This window comes from Kogia breviceps, chromosome 3 (assembly GCF_026419965.1).
Source record: "Kogia breviceps isolate mKogBre1 chromosome 3, mKogBre1 haplotype 1, whole genome shotgun sequence".
In the NCBI taxonomy this organism is placed as follows: Eukaryota; Metazoa; Chordata; class Mammalia; order Artiodactyla; family Physeteridae; genus Kogia; species Kogia breviceps.
In genome coordinates this window covers 69,303,207-69,328,003 of record NC_081312.1, presented here as the reverse complement: position 1 = coordinate 69,328,003, position 24,797 = coordinate 69,303,207, and the positions used below count along the sequence as shown (strand labels likewise).

The 24,797-nt window shown below is 36.0% G+C and overlaps 1 protein-coding gene and 1 pseudogene across 3 annotated transcripts in view; both read right to left on the bottom strand.

Annotated features, from left to right (window-relative positions):
- Positions 1-24,797, bottom strand: part of PRKD1 (protein kinase D1) — a 343,255-nt gene that overhangs the window by 28,422 nt on the left and 290,036 nt on the right. For all 3 annotated transcript variants that reach the window (XM_067028633.1, XM_059056015.2, XM_059056016.2), the window contains 6 exons: positions 22,530-22,653; positions 20,913-20,990; positions 17,895-18,174; positions 16,781-16,833; positions 14,200-14,272; positions 11,647-11,753 (listed from right to left, as the gene is read on the bottom strand). In XM_067028633.1, the coding sequence (XP_066884734.1) occupies positions 11,647-11,753; positions 14,200-14,272; positions 16,781-16,833; positions 17,895-18,174; positions 20,913-20,990; positions 22,530-22,653 (715 nt within the window). The remainder of the gene's footprint in view (positions 1-11,646; positions 11,754-14,199; positions 14,273-16,780; positions 16,834-17,894; positions 18,175-20,912; positions 20,991-22,529; positions 22,654-24,797) is intronic.
- On the bottom strand, positions 19,221-20,056 carry LOC131751997 (thioredoxin reductase-like selenoprotein T; annotated as a pseudogene).

Here is a 24,797-nt window from a genome sequence, read left to right as displayed (position 1 = left end):
CTAGAAGTCATAATCACCTAATGCCTTATGAAGGGGACACGGTGTGTAATAGTACCTTGATAGATGCTGAAAAGTCATCGTGTAGAGAGCAGATGATTATAAAAAGACTTGCAAAAGGTAATACCCAAATTGATACAGTAAACTCAGCTATCTCTCCTAAATTCTCTCTTTAGTTTGATAACTGGAAATTTAAAGGAAGTGGCAGAAAAGAAAATTTCCTCTTGTCTTTCACCTAAAGGAGGCTACATTAAACTAAGTATGAACTGCCACAAACTTGTACCTTCTAATTTGTCCTCCTCTGTCTTCCCTTGTGCTGTATTTTTAAACTTCAATGATGGCAGAGGTGCCTCTACTGTGAAGTCAACAGGTGAGGGCTGTGTTACACCATGTGAGAGCCCTCCTGATATAACATGAGGATGAAGATCGTTTGGTTGTTGCATGTGAATGTATCCCTATTTCATGTTCCGTTGACAAAAAGCCTACAATTTAAATAGGCTCATACTCTACTGGTTATCTTTTAGGAGGTAGCATTTTGGGGGGAAATTTCATCTGTAAAATTTTAGAAATGCACATTGATAATAACCTAGAACCAAATAAAGCTAACATATACTGTCAGAGGAATAAATGCACCGATATTACTTCAATAAGACCAGATGTAACAATCCACCCTCCTGTGAATAGGTATCACTGGCTGACATTTAGATCAATGGGGCCACAACCAAATTTAACCTATTAGACTCTGAGAACTCAGAAATGATCAGATCACTCCTGGTAAAAACTGTTTGCCTATACCATCCATCAGAACTGGAGTGTAATGTTACTTTTTTTGTGTGGCACTAATTAGCTCAGATTGACCCTGGTTTAAATAGTTCAAAATTTTGTGGAAGAAATAATAAGTTGAAGCATCTCCATTGACTACAAATGACAATACATATATTGTGTCTGGATATTAAGAAAGGGAGTCAACTTTTAGGTGGCTGGATTTTAATGCAAAATTTACCATTATATATATATTTTTTCATCTTAAGTTAGCTCTAAGTCCTCTGCATTCTATTAAGTAACAGTGGCGCAAGAAAAATTTTTTTAAACGACCAGCTCAATATTTGCATAGAAGAAAAAAATCAGGTGACGCCTGATATAAAACTTCTGTATTCACATATACCAATAAACCTATATACAACCTTCTCAGTCATTCTGCACTTCATCTCTTCTAGAAATGCTTTAATCTAGCTTCAGATTTCAGGGCTGTGCAGACACATGATAAATAGAATGAGTCCTCTCCTTTCCTTATAAAAGGAGAAGAGACCAAATGCAGAGGGAGAGGAGTATGTAAAAAATACACTTAAAAAGCCCTTCCATCACCTCTCATGTTTCTAGCCTTTTTTGACTTTTCAGCAGGTAGAAACAGTATAAAAATACGTGATATTTTCTACTCATCACTAGGAAACTTTCAGATTACAGTTATGAATGAGAAATTTAAAAAGCAAAATCTAGATTCCTAAGCCCACCACCTAGAGTCATACATACACTGAGGTTTCACTGGCATTGATGTTTGTATGTGGGTGAAATTGTTACTATAATTTTTGGTGGTCGAGGGAGTGATTTCTATCAAAAGAAAGACCCTTACACAGCAAGGATCCTGTATGCATCCTGGTATCTATCCCCTAATCCCCGACAAAGGCTGGAGTTTCAAGTTGAATTTAGGCAAAAGGACATAATATTTGAGAACAAGCAGCAAAGGCTTCAAAGGCAGAAAATTAATAACTGATTGTTATCTTTTAAAAAAATCAGTGTTAGTAAACATTCTACCCATAAAGTGTGACCCCCTTTCCTCTATGCCATTACTGTTTGTTTTTAGCAGAAAGGCAAGAATTAAAAGAATGGCATGTTAAAATAAGGAAATTGGAATTTGTAGGTCAAGGTGTGTTTACTGTACATAAAAGTTAAAAAATGGATCATATATCTGGATATTTTTTTCTATTTGCTACAAATGCATGGCAATGGAGACAACATCTGGAAAACTTTTTTATTTCCTGTTAACCTGCCTGATTGGAAACATGAACACAGGAATCCCATCTTACCTTGGTGTTAGATTTAAAGTGTAACTTTTAACAATTCATATCACTGTAGTCCAGTTACTATATTTAAATGTCAGCACCCCAGAAAGCACAACATTCTATTATAAGGTTAAATGACCTGTGTAGACACATAATCTCTCTGATGTCTTAAGTACTGGATATTGGGAACTGGAGTGACCATGTAAAGTCTACTGTACAGGGTTAGAAGACAGAACATTATGTGCAAAAAGGTCAGTTTGTGATATCTTACATCTGTGTAAGTGTTCTGTGGCACTTAACTGGCATATTATCAAAATTAAATAAGTTCTTAATTATGGGGCATCTCAGAATCTTTAATAAGTGAAAGACTATTCACTTCCAAGACGTAGATGACCTGGATGTAGTACACAATATTTTCTTAACTGTCTTCACGAGAACGTCTTAACCCCCACCCTCTTCCATGAAGGAACTCAAAAGACATGATCTTCCAAAAATATGTTGGGAAACATTGATTTAAAAAACACCTTATAGGAACTTCCCTGGTGGTCCAGTGGCTAAGACTCCACGCTCGCAATGAAGGGGGCCCAGGTTTGATCCCTGGTCAGGGAACTAGATCCCACATGCCGCAACTAAGAGTTGCCCCAACTACAGATTCTGCATGCTGCAACTAAAGATCCTGCATGCCGCAACAAAGAAGGATCCTGTGTGCCACAACTAAGACCCAGTGCAGCCAAATAAATAAATAATTTAAAAAATATATAAAACAGTTTATATATTATTTAATTTAATCCCCCCAAAACATTCCTGTGAAGCACGCAAACCAAGTCAGATGAATTCTAAGCCATAATTAAGGAAACAAAAAGGGGGTTGCCAAAAAATGGAAAAACTTTGACTGGAACCTGACCTTCTGACACTAAGTTTTCACTATGACTAACTTCTTATGGAACACAATACCTATTCAGAAAATTTTCTAAGTTTGTTTTCTTTTCCTTATAATAGATCTTTGTTTTACTTTTCCCTTTATCTTAGATATATATACACATAATCTGTGGGCTTTATTTATTGGAATGTACAGAAGATAACAAGATTACTTTAGAGCTGCAGAACATGTCTTCAGAAGAAACAATTTCACTAAAATTCTTCATGCACTAATATAAAAAAAAATATTTGAAGAAATATGATGAACATATAAGATGAAGCAAAAGAAGTATAAACTAACCTCTCAGTACACACAAAAGAGAAAGAACTCAAATTTTGCATATTTTTTCTAGAGAAAGAAAAGTTGACTCTTGCATGATGTAAGTAAAATCACTGGTGTGTGCAAATTTTCATTTTCCCACTCATATTTAGCAATATTATTCTCTGGTTTTCTATCATGATTACCTCTTTTCCACCTACTCTTGATCATCTTTTTAGACTAAGAGAACAAAGCCAGGTATTTACAAATTGTATATTTAATCTTGTTCTGTGAAGATAAATTACCATGTTTTGTAGTCAAAAAGGAATGCATGCATGTGTAGTTGGGGCAAATTCTGGACAAAAGATACAATGAGACCAAAAAACCCATCTGCCACTTTGAAGAGCTGGGAGCAAAAGCAGGGTACTGCACATGCCCCCTGCACACAATACCTAAGGGGTGGCAAACCACCTACGCAACCCTCCAGCCCAAACACTGGATACATCCCTACCCTCACCCCATATAAGGAACCAACTCGCATCCGCCTTGGGGAGTGAGCAAGGGAAACGGTTGCTTGTTTTCGTTCCCCCCCTGCTGCAGCAGGGGTCCCAAATAAAGCCTTGCCTGAAAAAAAAAAAAAAGGAATTAAGGTAAGGAATATTTTATTGTCTTATTGGCATGCTCTGTGATTCTGTATCCCTCTGTTTCCTTGAGCTGTGGCTACATAGTTTGTTCAACAAATATTTACTGAGTGTCTACCAGGGGTCAGGCATATGTTAATGTATATATGTTCAGCTTTACCCCAGGATTTGAGTCAACTGTGTTCTCTGTTACAATGAAATTATGCGTCTCTATGTTCTCTATTTAGGAAATTCTCAATATCAAGTTATTTGAACTTGTTCCTAGGAGCTAGATTTACAACTTAGTGGTGGCAATACTAGTAGTATAAGTTTGGAATCTTTACTATATGCTAGGCACTAAGAATTTCACAAAATTATCACACTCGATTCTTATAACATCTGTTCAAGGTTTCTGGATAAGGAAAGTGAGAGTCAGAGAACTTAAGTAACTTATCCAAGCTTCTAAGACTCTTAAGCCTGATGTGAGAACCCAGGCAGTCTAACCCCAGAACTTAGGCTCTCTAAACTCTATGTTATCCATTGCCTCAATGCTTTCCTTGGACTCAAATCCATTTAGGACCTGTCCTGCCTGTTCTAACTAGTATGCTTCAGGGGCCACACCACTTAAGCCTCCTCACTTTGCTCTCAGAGTGCATTTGAGCATGTTGTCTGGATTTCTGAATGCTGCCTTGTCAGTCTTCTCACTGCAGTGTCCTCTGTGCCTGTTATGACATCCACCTTGACAATTTGGATGCCTCGCCTTCCCAACTAGAAGGACTTCTTCCTTACAGCTTATTCTGTTTTTAAGCTCATGTACCGCCACAGCGTTGTTCTGTGTTACCAAATCCCCTCCTGATCTTGAGGTTCCATTGCCTTTAAAGGTATCACTCTGACATGTTCTCTGATTTCTTTTGTACCCGATGCCCAATTTTTTCCCCCAGGTCTAAGCTTCTGAGACAGCTGTAACATCTGGAACAATGAGCAGCCACTCTACAAGCTCTTCCTCCTCATAAAACATCACAGTTTTCTAATTAGAGCCTAAAATGGAATTATTTATTTATACAAGGATGGGGGCATTTTGACTGTCACAACTAGCTGAAAATAGCTTCTAACAAAGTTTTCTTGCCTTTAAACTTTCTTCTCTATAATATGTCATCCCCAAATACTGATCTGATCGTAACAATTTCTTTTTCAAACTATTTCAATAATTCACAATCACCAAAGCATAATCTAAATCCAGTTGACTTGGCACAATATCTAAGGTTCTCCATGAACTCATATGAAAGCCATTTCCCAGTCTTACCTAAGCGTACTCTGTCCTTTCACAGCAGTCTCTAAACTATGGTAGGCATACTCTTGGGGAACCAGAAGATTTTAAAGATATGTGATAAGAGGGATAGTTTTAAGAAAATGTGCTTTGTTTACATTTGTGTCTCTACTGCTTGGAACATGGTGAGTACTCTGTGACTATAATACTCTGAATGAACTATAATACTTTGAATGAATGAATGAATCTTAACAGTCTATAAATATTCTTCTAATACAGATCTATTTGAGAAAATCCCCACAGTCTTCAAATCGTCCATCCCCAAGTTGCCTTTCAGAATAAGTTTTCTTCCACTTTCCAAAAGGAAGGCATGCTTCTCACACATTCCAAATATTACTAAGGTACCTTGCCATGGGGAAGAAAACTGTCTGGGAGAAAAATAAAAGGAAAATTTGAAACACTGTGTTGATATGAAGTGAATGACCCTAATAACTTGGAAATCAGTTCTTTTGCAATTTAGTTTCTAATTCATGCTTTCACCAAAATTAGAGAAGCATTTAATAGATTTATTAACAGAGAGAGAATTAAAAGAGAGAGGATGAATTTCGAAGATAAATCACTGGGATAGTTTTGGGAGGGCTTACAGCTGGGCTCCTACAATTTAGAAAAACAAATAAAGTTGTTGCTGAACTCTGTTTAATTCAAACAGTTAAGTAATAATCACCCACCAATTTATGAACTAAATTTTAAAAAATCTCATTAAATAATGTATTTTCAGCAACATTTCATTTTTTATGTTTAACAAAGATAGATCAAAAATTTTTAGAATATTTATCTTGCTGGATAAAGGGTTTACTAATAATAACTGCAATGATAAATTCATCCAGGAGAATGCTTTAAACATTTAGTGTTGTAATCAAGAAATTTAAAAATATATACTTATGTTTAATGCAAATAAGTATGAAAGGGGGACCAGTAAAAGACTTTTAAGTATAAAAATACATTACATTGGAATACAGTTCTGTGGGAAAAGTGTAACGTAGTCAAAGAAAACAAGGAATGCTGTAAAATAAACTATTGCTTAAAAAGCCTATGCATGTATTTTTTAAATGATTGTTAAAAAATATCAAATGTTTCTGATATTTAGATTCTAATGAGTATATTTAAGTAAGTTATATAGCAGCTCATTTTCAAATATCAATATTTTTAGTACAGTACAAAATTAAAATTCTTTAAACTTCTGACAAAATAGTTCTGTCAACTTAAAAATATACAAACAGAAATAAAGGCTTCTAGAATTCTTTCTGAGGACACATGAAATGGTTTGAAGCCACTCTTTTAAAATGATCTAGTTTTCTACTTACATTTCATAGTATATTTATTTTATTAAGGTGGCCCCTCAGCCTAATAACCCTTTCCAACATTTCTTTGGTTACCAAAAGTCGGTGAATCTTTCAAGATTTCACCAATGCTATATTTCTCTTTGAAGTAATCCTTCCTTCCAATGCCCTGACCTCTGTCATAACCCATGACTTCTTTTTTTTTAAAGTCTTTATTGGAGTATAATTGCTATACATTTTTGTGTTAGTTGCTGCTGTATCACAAAGTGAATCAGCTATATGTATACGATATTTCCACAGCTATCCTGACTTGTAGCTACTTGTATCTATCTGCTCAAATAGATGATAAACATCCTAAAAGGTTTCATTCATTGTTATATGACCCAGAGGCCCAGTAAATCGCTTTGTATCAAAGAAGGAAGTGCTTCAGGGTACTGCTGAATGACTTAATATTTTTATTAGTCGAAGGTAAAGGATACTAGGCTTAGAAAATGGAAGAACGATGGCAAAATAGACAAAATTAGGGAGAGAATAACTTGCAGGGAAAGACATTAGGAATAATCATTTGGTTTTCAGCTGGGTGGTTTGGGTAAGACTGGCACAGCAAGGTGGAGATGTCCTAAGGTCAGAAACAGGAGACTGAAGTGTCCGTGAAAGAACAGAGCTCAAGAGATAAATTAAGGAATGACCTGTGAAGAGATGACAGACAACTCTCTTAAAGTGGATGAGCTCACTCTGGGAATGAGCTCCAGATTAGCATAAATCATTTAGATGAACAGAAGAAGTTCAAGAAGAAGGATGGAGCTAGCAGGGAAGGTGAAACGGGGCCTGATAAGTGCAGGGATTAAGTGAGGAGTGAGATTTTAAAAGGAGCAAATGATCAATGCTGTTGAAGGACCGAGACTAGTCAAGTAGGGTAAAGACTAAAAAATAGCCATAGGGTGATAGTTGGGCAGAGGTAGAAGACCAAAGGGCCTTGTATTTTAAGAAAGGTGTGGAAACCAAAGAAAGGAATTTATGAATAAGAATGGAAAGTAGCATAGAGCAGAAATCTGAAGTGTGGCAATATAACACGTGCTGCAGTTATGAGAGGTGGCAGACGTATCGAGCTCACAGTTTGTTATTGCTGTTATTTTGCTTTAAAATTAAGAATGGGAAGAGGACTGACTCACAACAGAGAAATAAGAATGATGGGGGAATTTTAGGAGATAAGTGCAAGGGGATACACTAAGTTGATGGCCTGTAAAATTCTTACATATTATTTTCCTACACTTTGTATTCAGCATCTTTACAATTCCAAAATGCTTTAATATACTGTATCATAAACAGAAGTTCTAGTATTGCTCCTTAGATAAATAAGTTGATATTTAAGATAAAGAGGAAAAATAATAGTAAATCAATTAGAATTAAATTCATAATAGTAAATCAATTGAATATACAGAATTATATTCAAATCAAATAGAATATAATATTCATATACTCAATAATAGTAAATCAATTAAAAATAATAGTAAATCAATTAAGTATTATTCTAAAGCTTTTTATGCATTGTGATACTATGTTAGAAAATAAAAATTAATTTAGACCGAACAAGCCTGTGTTGATAAATTATATTAAATATATCATGCCCACATCACTTATTTTAGATTTTAAGTTTCTAAGCCTTCTAAGATGTAATTGCATCTCCTTGTAAAAGTCAGTTTTCTGTCAGATACCCTTAATAATCGTAAACTATCTTTTTATTCTTATTTTGTTGACATGAATAGAAAAAACAGTAATTTCAAATTTACCTTTTTAAAAATCAAGATACAACTTTTTTTTTTTTTTCGGTAGTATGCGGGCCTCTCACTGTTGTAGCCTCTCCCGTTGCAGAGCACAGGCTCCGGACGCGCAGGCCCAGCGGCCATGGCTCACGGGCCCAGCCGCTCCGCGGCATGTGGGATCTTCCCCGACCGGGGAACGAACCCGTGTCCCCTGCATCGGCAGGCGGACTCTCAACCACTGCGCCACCAGGGAAGCCCCAAGATACAACTTTTAAAATAACAATATAAATAGCATCTTCTGGGAATTTTTGAACCAAGTTTAACATCTACATTAATTAACATTCTTCTGAAACATAATAATAATGATGATGAAGCATTTAGAGATAATGAAAATAGCTATTTGAAAAGATATAAATAAGGGATAACTATGCCAAAAGATTCACACTTGCCTTAATTTTCCAACTATTCAAAAATATCTAAAGAGCTTGGTTTTCCAATGACTGAATCAGACCTTGGAAAGCCTTCACATAGGTTATGTAAAGAAGATGAAATAGAAAAAGAAAGAAGTCTACTTTTTTTACACATTCTGCATTTATACAACTTTGAAGTTTTCTATAAGCTAAGGTGCTTTTTTTTTTTTTTTACAAAAACAGAAACAAATCAAAATTTGACCAGAGCACTAACGGAACTACATGAGGGGAATTTTCTCCCATCAGCCATTTCGGCCCACTTGATCCCTTCTGGACAATCAGAGAGAGGAATGGGATGGGGCAGAACTTGTCAGACTCCAGGTATAACCATAAACCAGGAAAACAGCTTTCATAAGCTACAGACCACAGGGCAGAGAATAACAAATGTTTCTGGGTATCACTTTTATATCCAGAGGGACAGAATTCTGTTCCTCAAGATTAGTAAAAGAAAACCTTCCCCACCCATTCAGCTGATTTCAATCATGGTACTTTTCCTGAACATATCATTTAGTGAGTCAGAACCCTTCCCTTATCTCTTGCCTCATTACCATTTTGTCTTTTTAGGCTCAAAAAATGAGTTCTTTCTTTTGATAAGAAATATAAAACAGGGGAATGAGGGATTTCAAAGAACAAAACACACACAATTCTTCTTAACTAACCAATTAACCATTAATAGAAAATAGAGTCTGGACTTTTGCTACCTGGTTGGATACTATGTATCAATATGTCTTCTTATGTGACAGGACAATGTCTCTGTACAATTTTAATTCAACAAACATTCATTCAACAAATATTTGCTAAATACCTAATGTTTGTCAGGAACAATCTCTGGTGTTTGGGATATAGTAGTAAACAAAACAACAATATCCACCCTCCTGAAATGTATGTATTCCAGTGGAGGGGCTGGGGTAGGGGATGGGAAAGAAACCCACAGCAAACTGTAATAGGCTAGAAGATGATAAGTGTCATGGGAAAAAGAGAACATAGGTCAGAGTAATTTTTGAGGAACAAGTTTGAAACAAATGTCAACTTTTGATAAAGTATGAACTCCTGAACCTCATATATTTATGCCAAGCCTTAATAAGACTCCTTATACAGGTTTTGTAATTAGAAATTCTATACATAAGTATGTTGCAAACATCAGACTATAAGTAAGCCTGAATAATATAATTTAAAGACTCGTGACAGGAAGGACTTGTGTGTTTTTGTCCCCAGTGTATCCACTGAGCCTAGAACAGTGCTTGGCTCATGATATGTACTCAATAAATATGAGTTTGATGAAGGAAGTGAAATATGGTTGGGGACAATGGGGCCGAGTGATAAGTGATGAGGATTCTTGCGATTTCAGGCCATAATATAAGAGCTGCTCAAACTCTTCATATGCTCAAGGGGCAGAATTTGACTTTCAACCTAACCAAACTCTTTTTTCACATTACAATGAAATTTTTGCCAAATGTATGTTTACTGCATCTGAGTTGTTGATTGCAGCTACTCTTTTGCAAAGGAGATGGAGTCGGTTTACGGTGTATTTTATTTTTCTACCTTACTACAGAGTCAGCAGCTGATAATGTGTTGACAGGCTCAGGAGAGCCAATTAATGGGCTATACACAGAAAATTAGACCTTCCTCTGCAGCTGTAATAAAATGTAGAAAGATATAACCATCCATGTTAACTGCAAAACTCCTTTTATGTCCTAAAGGATAAATGTCTTATCCTTATGCTAAATGTGGCAAGCTGCAAAGGAGTCTGCCTTCAGGACACTATGTGAGGGTGGAGACCAGGACAGCAGGGTCCAAGTGTGGAAAGATGTCATTTGCAGCTCAATGTTGCCAAATTAAGAATAAAAAAAAAAAAAGAATCTGATTAGCAAGCACTAAGCTATGAATCTATGAATTGTCAGCTTAAGATCTGTAGTTATCTTCTTCCAAGAAAGCAGAGAACACTGGTAGTTCTCTGTGTTACATTAGTTGTTCAAAAGCATAAGAACACAATCTTTAGAAAATATGAGTCCCAGAAAAGTTTATGTCATTTTTTGTGTACAGCAGCAATTATTTTCAGTTGTCTGTACACATGAGCTCCTTTAGGGCAGAAATCATATCTTTTTCAACATTTTATTGTATAAACTCAATAAATGGCAGTTACATGAAACAATAAATGAAGAAATGTAATCTGTTTTGCTTTGCTAGCAATGTTCAACTGAAAATTATTCAATAAAACTATAAATTAGAAATTATGATCAGCTTGCATGACAAGTAGAGAATTATGGAAGTTATATAAAAATGAGCACTTTCAATGGTCTAAATTGTCTAGACTAGATAGCTAGGTTGACCACATTTAGCAAACAATTGCTCCATTTCCTTTTGATCTGCAGAAAAAACTTTAATAGTTACAGAAATTATATATATCACATAATACCTTTTATTAACAAATTCTAGCTTTAAAAAGGGACTGGCTTTAAAAATGAGAAGAGTTAAGTAACAGTCTCAATATTAAATAGAAGGCTTACAGTGAGACACAAAGAGGACATTAATAGGATCAAGATCATCTGATTCTCGGACATGTATTACTCTTTGACCTGATACGCTGACAGCTATGTACTCAATTCATATAATTATCACAGCATAAAGGAGGAATGTTTATGAAGGCAAGATCATTGATAATGTATAACAAAATGGTCTCAGCGTGCCCACTAAGAGCTAATGCTGAAACATTACCCATTTAATGAGAATTCATAATACATTAAAACCTAGAATTAATTACATAAAAAAAAACCCCGCTGCCTAGACTCAGGAAAGATACTACACAGGCTGCAGTTTGATGCTTGATCTGCCTTTTCAGTTATTAAAAAATGTTCCTAAATATCTATGCCACAGATATTTGGATAACTTTTCTTTGTTTTGCAGAAGGTGAGGGGACATTTTATAGCCCCTACATAAAAAACAAAAAAGTACCTGAAGAATTGCAACCTCATTACGAAGTTGGCTTTCTTGTTTTGTTGGAAATCTTAACTTGTCAATGATCTTAATAGCTACATCTCTTCCTGTTTTACGATGTTTTCCTTTAAAATAAAAAAGAGAAATATTAGCATTATCTTATTCTATATCATCTCTATTAAAGAATACCAGAATTTATAAAAACCTTTTGGAATTATAAAAATGCTTTACTGAATAAATTCACATTTCTGATGAGCACTGACTTATACCCATAAAGATTTCACTTCTTAGCTCCATTTTCTACATCAAATATGCACTATAAAATTAGCCACAATTTAGAACACAAAAGAATTAGGACACGAAACGCTATTTGTATGAACAGCCTGATATTTTCTTGTAAAATATATGTTTTAGAAACAGGATATTGAGCTACTTGATACAGAAAATATTCATACCACGGGCAAAAGTACTCTCCTTAAGAAAGTATAATTTTAAAGTCCTAAAAAACAAATGTATGTTATAATGGAAAGAATAAAAGTCTTGGCTCTGTCCCTTATTAGCTTCATGATCTTGAGCAAACCACTTAAGCTTTCTGAGCTCCTCATCTTCAATGGTAGGGTTGTTGTGAGAATTAGATGTAATAAGGTATGTACAGTACACAGAGTGCCCAGATAACTATACACACTCAAAAATATGAATTATCATCATCATCATTGTCATCACCTGATAGTCCCTTTACATACATCACATCCCATTTAATTCTCACAGCAAGTTTTCTAGGGAATCACAGGGTACCCTCAAGCTTTTAACTCCTACACTACTAGAAGGTATAGAATATAGGAATGCTAATTGAATTTGAAAACGAACCTAATTACTCTTTATTTTGGTCACATACAAACTAACTTGAAATTCCATTATTTCTACATTTGGTGTAAATCTAGCGTTCCTTTCCCCTACATCCCACTTTCACTATTCCTTCCAACTCCTTCCAGAATACTTCCCTTCCCAACTGAACAAAACTATTGTCTTGCTTTCATGCTCTCTACTTTCTTCACATCACTTTTTAACTCTGACTCGTTGCAATCTCTATTCCAATGCAGACTTTTATTGCATCTACTGTCTTCAAGGTTGCAGCTTCTTTTGTTTCTATGCTTCTGTTACTATGGCAACTGACTTCTCTTCTGTGACTGTTGTTATCTGCCTCATCCCATATGTGTCCAGCTGTAATATCTATATTTTTTAACATCTTTATTGGAGTATAATTGCTTTACAATGGTGTGTTAGTTTCTGCTTTATAACAAAGTGAATCAGTTATACATATACATATGTTCCCATATCTCTTCCCTCTTGTGCCTCCCTCCTTCCCACCCTCCCTATCCCACCCCTCTAGGTGGTCACAAACCACTGAGCTGACCTCCCTGTGCCATGCAGCTGCTTCCCACTAGCTATCTATTTTACGTTTGGTAGTGTATATATGTCCATGCCACTCTCTCACTTTGTCACAGCTTATGGAGGCCTCTTCCTATGCCTGCTCCTTCACTGTTGGATGTTACAAATTACCTGGCACCTGCTGGTTTCTCTAACCTCATTTCTTATCCCTGTTTCACCTCCACACTATATGCAGTTACGTATATTTACCATGCTTTATATACCATGATTTTTTGCATGCAATTATTATACTGCAGAATTTTCTGTGTAGTACTTGGTCTCCTCTATTATATTGTTATGCCTTAACAAAAAGCACAATGGTTGCTGACTTGATTTTCTATCAAAAAAAATTTGTGCACTTTGTAAGAATCAAAATTACTTTTAAAATAGAGTAGAATTTAATTAGCTTTTAAATAAAAAGCACAATATTATACTATGATAAATAATAGTGAGTGAGACATTGTGATAATTTCAGAGCACTCCAACCTCACCAAAAAAAGTTAATCTGTTACTGATTATATTAAGGACATAAAAGCTATGATGTTATTTTATAGGGCAGGTGAAATATTGATATTAAATCTTTCTTAAAGACTTGAAAAATGTCATTGAACTGGCTAGAATCAAAAACAGAAGTTTTAACTAAATTCACCAAATAGCTTGACAATAAGAAAAAGGTAAAAGTTCAGTATTTTACTTCAAAAATGTAAAATATGCAAACCTTACCAAAATACATAATATTGTTAAAGATGTTAGAATTAAAGAATTTTTGAATGGACTTCTATAGCATTCTGATCAAATATGCTAAGAGGAAAAGGAATCTTTATGATTACAGCTGCCTTGTTTCTCAATATTTTGTCTAAATAAACCAATATTTAACCAGTATAGTGTATAGAGTTTGTTGATATTTAAGCAAAAGGTTGTTGATATTTAGTAGTAGAAAAATTTCTCTTTCAAAACAAAAAGGTACCAAATTTCCTTTTAGTGACTACCTCAAGAGAAATTTCTAAAGAGGTAAAACACAGAGAGACATACATAAAAACATATCTACATATAGGTCTTTTATATTTTTCTTGGAGATATTACTTTTCTAAACAAAAATGCTAAAACTTTAAATTAATAAAAATACTTAGTGAATTAACCTACCTCCATAAACAATTCCAAACTGCCCAGAACCCAGTACCTCATCAGGAAAAATCTGATAAACTGTGCTGATGTCCTATAGGTGCAAGTCCAGAGAAAAACAAACATGAAGTGGAACAAAAGATTAGTCCTAATAAACTCTATAATTTTATTAAATATACCATTAACACTGATAAACATGTTAAACATAAACAATTAAAATTTAAATGCTAGATGAAATCTATAATATAACTATAATATTAAAAACCCACTCTTCAATTTAATGTAATATTCTAATGTTGGACAACTATTCTAATCTTAAGCAGCAGAAATTTTCCAATGTTCAGTTATATAGGTTTCATTAGAGAGAAAAAAGACTTAAAACTATATGTCATTTACATACATAATGTCAGTATTCAAAAAGTGATTTGCTTATTGCAATGGTTATTTAGAAATCTCACATTAAATAATCATGGTTACCAAGCATATGTCTGTGAGTCCTGATTCTAACCATTTCATTCTTTATGGCTAAAATGCTGTGGCTGCCTCTTTATCAATCATCCACATCCACATGAATTTAAACTGAAGGAAGAGGGGGCTGAATCACTGTGAGTGAGCCAGAGACACCACAGAAAGATGACAATCCACGATGAAATTCTCATCCGTGAGGTAACCAAACTCTTCTACTTTTACCACTCCTGGAGGTTAACAAGTCTCCAAATGTCTACTCTTTCCTCTTTGAAATAATAATTGCTAAGTAAAGCATTCTGTTTTAGATGACTATGCTTAGTCTGTGATTTTGATGACCACACTCATGAAAGCACAATGCAATACTTTTTCACTTTCAGTATTCCTATGACATCCTATAGAATTTTCTGCCTATCCTCCACCCTTGTACTCTTTGTCCTTTCAAAAATAAAAGTCCTGGACTTCCCTGGTGGTGCACTGGTTAAGGATCCGCCTGCCAATGCAGAGGACATGGGTTCGAGCCCTGGTCCGGGAAGATCCCACATGCCGCGGAGCAACTAAGCCCGTGCGCCACAACTACTGAGTCTGCACTTTAGAGCCCATGAGCCACAACTACTGAGCCCATGTGTCACAACTACTGAAGCCCGCGCGCCTAGAGTCCATGCTCTGCGACAAGAGAAGCCACCGCAATGAGAAGCCCACACACTGCAACGAAGAGTAGCCCCCGCTCACCACAACTAGAGAAAAGCCCACGTGCAGCAACGAAGACCCAATGCAGCCAAAAATAAATAAATAAGTAAATAAATAAATTAATAATAATAAAAGTCCTTTTACATCACATCCTACCCTCTGCATATTCCAAACATTGCTATCCTTTCCCTTTGTCCTTCCCCCCAGAAAACAACTACAAGTTCTCTCTATCCTGTGATCCCTTCAGAGTATCCATGGTTCAGAGTTCAAGGTTGTCTGAAGACAAGAAAATCAATTAATACTACTCCAGTATTCTGAGTCCAAACTACTACTCCATCTTTCTCTGATAGCTCAATGGCCACCCAGGATTTTCAGCCAAACAGGGTGGAAGAACCCCACAGGAATCTAGAATTTCCCAAGAGGCTTATAGGTAGATCAGTATTTCCCAAAGTCTTCTCTGGCTAAGCAAGAACAACAGGAACCTTCAGGTCTTTAGAAATCTATCTCATGATTGACAGAACAAGAATATGTCTAATTTTCATTACAAAGTTTCCCTAATTCTCTCAATCATATTTGGTTTTCAGTTTACTTTATGCCAATTTAGCAAAGGTTGCAAAGCTATGCTAGTGATGAATCGAGTTTCATGGAGTTTATTCTTTAAAAAATAGACTCAGATCAGTGTTAAGCCCACAAACGTTTTCCTTTTGGTGACAGGCATAGCAGTCAAAATAGAGAGAAAGATCGAGTCACAGGATGAGGTAAGAAAGGCCTTATTACTTCTGGGCTGCTTGCTACAGTGACAAAGTATAAGCAAAAGAAGCAAACATATGACGGAGTGTAAATTATTTCATAATATGTATGATCTACAATTTTCAAAAACTGAGCTGAAAAGATGGAGTTATGTGGCACAGTTGACTAGGGTGCTAGAATGTAGATCCATAAAATCTGATTTATGCAGCTTTCTGAGGTCTCCTTGTTAAGTACAAGTGATTGTAAGAGTATATGCAGCTCCTTGTCAAACGACAGCACTTCTGGGTAGTAATCAAGGAGTGAGAATAAGGACATGTTTAAGCTATTCATGCAACTCAAATAATTTATTTCATTTTTTTCTGGTATTACATAGTATCAACCATTTAAAATTCCAGTACCAAGATGCGCAAACATGTGAAAAATCAGGCACTGCATTATAATTGTTTATCTGAGATGAAAAGTAGGTATTTAACTTTCCACACTACAGAACAGATGACAGAAAATCACTAAGAGAACTGATACAATGTAATGTTTCTAAAATTTTATAGAAGAAAAACATCCAAAAGGACCCTATTTTATTTTCTAGAAAACACTAAAAAATTAAAATTTCAGATCAATAAAAATGTATTTTATGATGCTCTTATTTTCAAATAAAGGATCACAGTACCAAGTTTTATATTAGTAGGTACACACTCACCACATTTTCTTGAATCTGGCAATTTGATACCGAAATACTCACAGAAATATCTCCTGGAAATACATGTTAAAAAATACACAAAATAAGTAGGAGAGATAATAGCAAAACAAGTAAATACATGCTTATTAATCAAGCTGCAGGGTTGTTTTAAAACCATAATAATTAGACTTTTCTAGAAAAATGTCTATTAGAATGTTTCTTTCCTTTTACAGTTACATATTTACTCTGTACCTGGCTTTGAAAAATAATAATATTTTGTCACTTTAGAGTTAGGAGTTGTAAAGACTTGGGTTCAAATACTGGTGTGCCATTTCGTAACTCTGGTACAAGCTGAGACAACTTAATGTCTCTAGGGCCTGATTCCCTCACCTGTAAAACAGGCTAATCATTAACATCCACCTATTGGGGTTATTTTAGGCATTAAAATAGAAACCTCACATAAAATGCTTAGCACCCAACTAGGCATGTATATTCTATTAATATGTACATTGGTGGTAGAGATCAATTAAAAAGTTGTGATAGACCATCAGATAACACACTGTGATGTGAAAACAGAGGGCTTTTTGTCATAGGCTTCATTATTAATAGCCATTATAAGATTTTAAGTTGCATTTTAAAGAGATACTCCTCTAAAATATCTTTTACAAATTCATCCTCAATACTTGATCCTGTTTGCATTTTGGTAAAATTTATCTCATTCTACAATGGACAGAGATTTCTTCCTGGGATAAAATGATCAAGAGTTTCCAGGTACTCTGCCCACTAAGCATCCTGCCCAGAATAGCATATTAGGTGGTTTTCAGGACACATGTTAACTCACATTTGCAAATGGCATGACTGGCATTCCAGGTCAAGCTCAAGCTGACTAGATTACTTCTTTTATGACCAACAGCTCTAGGTTTCTGCTATTGCCTAATATATTGGGTTGACATGCATTGTTCAAAATTTTAATGTAAAATGAAAAATAAAATAGGATCATTTAATGAATGAAATATCTTAGTATGTGTAGCAGCAGCTTTTATTTGGAGACCCTATGTTCGTCAATAAAATAAATCATCCCCAAAGAGTCTCTCTTCATCTATTCTAAAGATGGTCAGAAAACTAGCAGACTCACTGTGCACGTTGGTTCCTGAACCCACGGAGGAACCCTTGGGAATAACGGGCATGAGGGCATGCCGGATCGCCATCTCCCACATACTGGCCACGTCTGCACCAATGCCACTGGTGAGGACACTGCTACTTGGTGGTGGGCTGGAGGGATTGACCACATTTTCTCCCACATAATACACAACATTTGCTGTAGTGATCTCAAAACAGTGAGGACTGGCCCCACTAGGGATTAAAGCTGATGGTTTTGCTGGTTCCAGAGATAAAATTTCTGATAAAGGAATTTCCTGTGGAAGAAAGAGTGTGTTAAACTCAGTTTATCAAAACTATGTAAACTTTCAAATAAAATTCATGCCAGGGATGTGAGAAATGGCATTACAATCAGCCATCAAATGGTTTCATAAGACACAGAATATTACTAAGAAAAATACAAAAATACCTTTAGTAGGGGAAAATTTATCATCTCCTTTCCACAGAAAAATTCAAGTGACTTTTTTACTATGTTCATGTGGTAAGAATAAGTATGAATAAGAATAATAATTTTGAACCTGCATCAAAATCTAAGACATAGAATGTAAATGATAATTTTTATAATGGTGAGGTAAAATCACGACCCTTTTGAAATGCATTTGGGTATGCGCAGCTGTTTTTAAATTTCAGCTATTCTTTAAGGCACTGAAAATGAATCATACAATTTGATTTGATAGATGTTAATATAATAATATAGCCACATGAATAGTTTTAATGAGAAAAACCACAGAGAGTGGTTTTTAAAAGTAGTTGGTTTTAAAAGTAGTTGCTTTTTGCTTGCTTTGTTTTTAACTTACATCTGCTTAGTTTTTTATTGAGTTAAGTATAAAAGCCCAGTTAATCAACTCATTAAATTGATGGTCAAGGCAGGACACTTGAACTACATTAACAGGATTTAAAAAGTGGTTGGTCTTTTAGTAGCTCTCTGGTAATCCCACACGCGCACACACACATACACAAATTTGTACAGTACTCTGGATATAGGATTTCCCCCCATAATCTTATATAATGTGCTGTTCACAATCTGCAGTATTTTGAAAAGTATATCAATTGGACATGACCAAATTAGAGATGTCTGATAAACTCTTATAAAGTATTTGGGAACTTCAGCTCTAGTCCCGAAAAGATCAATTTTAAACTATAAAAAAGGAAAATTCATATAAAATCACAGCAGACTTAACAGACATCTTTGAAAAAAAAATTAAATTGCAACTCAGTTTTCTACTTTTTCAAATATGACCGAGAAAAAAAGAAGTACAAGTAGTAATGTCTGCATTTTTTTAAAAAACTATTAACCGAGTGGACTTGGGGAAGAAAAAAAAAAACTATACAGTATTATTGCACGCAATGAATGTGCAGAATTCCAAAATGTGCCAGCACTGAAAAACTGCCTTGCATTGAGGTTTTCCAAGAGGTACAACGAGCCTGCCAAGAAAGCATCTGGTCTGTACTAACAGCTTGCTGTCTTCAGTACAGGCCTTCATAATGTCAGTCACGCTGCTCTTGCAAAAATCCCTTAATGTAAAAGAGTATTCAGTGCTGATAGGTGGGGCTATGATCAATGGTGTGGGATTGAATCCATATGCACATTGAGCTTCATTTCATTGTCAAGAATTTGAAGAAGCTGTTGCATGATGGAAGGTGACCAGCTTCCAGCTTAGACCACACAGGTACATCATTCAAAGTTATCTCAAATGCACCTGTTAACATACACTGGTTCTCAATCATGTTGCTCAAGAAGAAGACCATCATGCATGCATAGACCTTATTTTCTTGGCCTCACTGCCAGATGCTAGGAGCCTGCATGCCAAACAAAGCAAAAGGATCCTTGCCAACAATTATTAAGCCTAATTAATAGGCTAGCTTGAAGATCGACAGGAAAGATGCTATGTGTCTATATATTGGTTGAGGGAGGTAATTCTCGCCTTCAATGAGGATGCCTGGGTACCGCTGGCTAACAACCCGCGTGTACTCTTCAAACACCCACCTATAACCTCAGGAAACACAAATCTCGAACTTGAGCAGTGGCCCCGTGGCATACTGCATCTTTAATCTCTTGCCAGGCATGCCGCCCAGGTTGGCCGAGGCATCGCTCTGGACCACCGTCGACGCCACCACCAGAAGTAGCAGAAGCCTCATCTTAAAACAAGCCAGCCATTTCGGCCGCCCTCAGACTTTAAAAGTAGTTGCTTTTAAGACAATATAGATACTAAAAAAATTAATCACCACATTGTCTTCCAGGAGGTATAGAGTGACTTAGAAATCATAACTTTAAAAACAAATTTGTAATTGAAAAGTTAACGAGGTCTCTTTTTTCTGTTAGATCTGTATAAAGGGGCCATGGAGAATGACACCAACTATGCCTGAGCCTGCATTAATCTTGAAGGAACAAGTATATACTGTCTTCAGTATGAATTTCTTTTGGAACCGTGTTTTACTGGGTGATAACGTTCTGTGACACCTGTATTATTTCATGTAGGGAGACAGAATGAAAATAGCTGACAATTTTTTTTCTAGAGGAAAGTGTTCTTTGTGAATATTGACAATACATGGAGAAATCATATAACGTTTCTTAACCCCCAGTGACGGACTGCAAGGCTACAGACGCCAAACAAAACAAAGAAAGTTGGATAGAACAGATTTCAGGAATTTACTTTTCGCTAATCTTCTGTGACCTTGAATTTTCTAGTTAAATCACACATCTCTGCTAAAATAGTCAGTTAAGCTTCTTCTCTCCCCCTACCCCTCCTGCCCCACCATCACATGGGGCCAGAAGCATTCCACAGGGATATGTGAAATTCACAGATGACTAACATGTGGTCACAACCTGATTCCCCCCAAATGTGTAAACTACAGAGAAGAAAAAATATCCCTTGGAGCAAGCTCCAAAAGAGTCATGTCTGTTGGATGTATTTTGTACTTCTGATACTCTACATTCCCATGAGAAAGAAAGAGGGGACGTGAAACTTCAGTCAAGAAAAGAGCCACCCCTTACCTTGTAGTACCTGCTTCCTGTGTCATTTTGAAAGAGGGTAATACATTTGCTATCCAATCTCCAATAGTGCCGTTTCCGCTGAAACAGAAGTTGGATTTAGTATCTTTTAAAAACTTGAAAAATATCCAAGATAGATAAAAATCAAAAACATTTTCCCACTGGGGACATAAGATTCGATGGTGGAAAGTGCATGGGCTTTGGACCAGGAAGACTAACACTCAATTTCAAGACTCTAGAAGGTGACTACTCAGCAAATGTGTGGTGAGTTTCTGGGTCTACATCCGAGAGTTATGAATAATAAAGGAGATGATGTATTAGCACCCAAGCAGTCCCTGGCACTTACTGCATGTATAGTAAATAGAAAACTCCATTTTAAAATTTATTTGGTGGCTTGAAGAGCTAAAGGTGGATTTGTAGTTGTAATAAAATAAAAAGGCTTAACAGGAGATATAATATTTATATATTCTTATTATTTTAGAACATAAGGCATGCCGTGCTGATCCAGCCAGGTATTCTGGCTTCCATTAGAGATGGAAGAGCTGTGACTGTTACAGCAGAACTAAAGAATGTTCTGTAGGATGGCAAGGTTGACTCCATGGCATCAACTTAACAACATCAGGAGAGTGCATCAATAACTCAATTCTCTCTTAAGCTCACTGCAGATCTAAACTCCTATGATTTGGTGATCAGGTACTTGTGTGTCTGTATGTGTGTATGTGTTTCTTCTTTTTAGACCAAAACGCCCTAATACTATTCTTGGTCTCTTCCACAACCTATCTTAGACCAGTCAAATACACTAAATATGCTTCAAATATTTTACCATGTCTAGGAAGGACTGGATAGTATTCAGTTGAGTCCTACAGTAAGTCATGTAAATCTCCTTCCAGAAGAGAAGGTTGAGATTATAGCTAGAGTGATTAGGTTATAGATGTCCATTTATCCAAAGAAATGATAGGAATCCTATAGCTAGGGGGTGATGAGGAAAACATTACCAATAGCTGAGAAAGAAGCTTAGCACTAAATGTCAATTAGCTTAACTGAAATATACATCAATTTTTTTCTCTCTTACACACATGCACAAACTCATTCATCAACTATTAGGAAAATAAGGAGTAATGAACTACTCAGACTATATGAAAAAATTAAAATGTCTTGTCTTTTATCTAATAAAATACAGGATTCCTGTATTTCTGAATAGGTTAGTTTTTAAGTGAACACCTAAGGATTTAAGAAGTATATAATAGTTATCATTGTTTCTTCTCTCCCTAAAATGCAGTGCTTTAAAAAAAAAAAAATCTGAATCACAGAGGAGTGTTCTGAAAGCAAGCCTGTAAAATGACAGGCAAGACATTCAAGTTGTTTGGAGATCATCTCAAGTAATGGAGGGAAATGAGTTTGTTTCCCTGAGATTGCTATCCATACTTTTTTCTAACTCAGTTGTTTGCTCAACTACTTGGGACACTCAGAGACTGTGAACGTGCTCCCCCAATCCGGTGCGCTGCCTGAACTAAGGTTTGTTCCTGGTAACCCAGACATCCCATAGTCTTGACAGGGCATCAGCAGCTCCTCTAATTAAAGCTCACAAGAAAAGAGAAAATTTCTTGCTGTGGATCTTACCAGTGTGTCCTTGCTGGTGTAGTGGACCATCCACCCTTCTTTCATCACTGTGCTGCTTTTCCTCTTCGTGTGTTTGACAGACTGCACTACTCTCATGAGTGGGATATTGTTGCTTGTTGATGGACTTGAAAAGTCAAAATATTTTAGGGAAGAAATGTTTTTAGATACAGATCTTCTTTTCCTGCATAAAACCTTATTTCAGCTATTTCAAAGTGAAAGTCAAAAAAAACAATTTTCAAATCCCATTTTTAGTGAATGGTACTGCCAGAGTACCATAGTTCAGAATCTGGATTACTCTGAAGAGTGATAGGTGCTTTATATGTACACCTTAACAATCCCGAGGGAGGATAATATGCACCTTGGTTTTCAGGTTGAACTGCACGGTGTTCAGTTTTGGGGTAAACATTGGGTAGATTACAGTTTTAGTGTACTGAGGCCACAGTATTCAGAATCACACATGAACGCTTATTTGCTTGCTACATATTACAGCCATAATATTAATCATTTAGCGATAATATCAGTTACTGTGAATTTCAGTCTCTCTCTGGATAATTTCACAAAAATTAGAATCTGCTGTTGAAACTGTCTTTTAAACAACTATTGCTCATGGAATTATGCCCATCCTTCATGTCTTTCTTTCTCTGTCTTTTCTGTCTCTGTGTCTTCCTCTCTCCTTCACTGCCCCCAACCACAGGCCCACCTGCCCACACCAATCTTTTGATATTAAAGAAATGTACACCTTTGAGAGACAGTGGGGTCATAAGACTAATATCTTCCAGTATTTTAAAAATATTTCTCATGCTATTGAATGGAATAAAATCCACTTATTCTATTGCTCTCCTCTCATGAACAATTTCAGTCAGTCAATGAATATGGCATTTGTAAAATGGACACAAAAGTTTGAATACACTTTATAACATAAATCAAAGATTTGAAAACTAGTTTTGTAAAGAGCCAGGTAATACATATTTCAGGCTTTGCAGAATACTTAACTTTGTCATTGTGGTGCAAAAGCAGCCACAGCCATAGCTATGAACGGTCCTGGTTATGTTCCAATAAAACTTTATTACAAAACAGGCAGCAGCCTGATTCGGCCATAGTGTGCCGACAACTAATATAAAAAATGGGGATCATCTACAAATCAAAAAGTACAGATAATTAGATGACAAATATGAAACTCCACACACCTCTGAAATAAAATCAAGAACAGTAAGGTCCAGATGTATGTGATATTTGTAATAGGGGCCAGCTCTAAAAATAGATGGTGTCCGCTGAGGTTGATCCCTGATCTCTGTATGTGCACACAATGAGCTTTTTTTTTTTTAACGTCTTTATTGAGGTATAATTGCTTTACAATGGTGTGTTAGTTTCTGCTTTATAACAAAGTGAATTAGCTATACATATGCATATATCCCCATATCTCCTCCCACTTGCGTCTCCCTCCCTCCCTCCCTATCCCACCTCTCTAGGTGGTCACAAAACACCGAGCTGATCTCCCTGTGCTATGTGGCTGCTTCCCACTAGCTATCTAGTTTATGTTTGGTAGTGTATATATGTCCATGCCACTCTCTCACTTCGTCCCAGCTTACCCTTACACAATGAGCTTTGAATAAATATTAACTTAGTAGTAAATTTGTCATTTGCACATACGTGTAACCCTCACATGCAAAAGAAAATGGGTCAAAGAATGAGGCAATACCAGGAAAGGATGCAAACTACACTTCTCCAAGGGAATCCTGACCTCCTAATTCCAAAGTTAGGAGTCTCCTCCATAGTACACAACTCATTTATAAACAAATTATAGACAGACCTCAGAGATATTGCAGGTTTGGTTCCAGGTCACGGATATAAAGCAAACATGGCAATAAAGCGAGTCACATGACTTTTTTGGTTTCCCAGTGTATATATGAGTTATGTTTATACTATACTGTGGTCTACTAAGTGTTTAACAGCATTATGCTTAAAAAAACCAATGTATCTACCTTAATTAAAAATTAGCTTATTGCTTTAAAAAATGCTAATCATCACCTCAGCCTTCAGGGGAGATATAATTTTTTTCCTGGTGGAGAGTCTTGCCTTGTTGTTGACGGCTGTGGACTGATGTGGATGGTGTTTGCTGAAGGCTGGTATGACTGTGGCCATATCTTAAAATAGGACAACAATAAAGTCTGCAGCATCAATTGACTCTTCCTTTCACGAATGTAGCACGCAATGCTGTTTTATAGCATTTTACCCACAGGACTTCTTTCAAAATTGGAGTCAATCCTC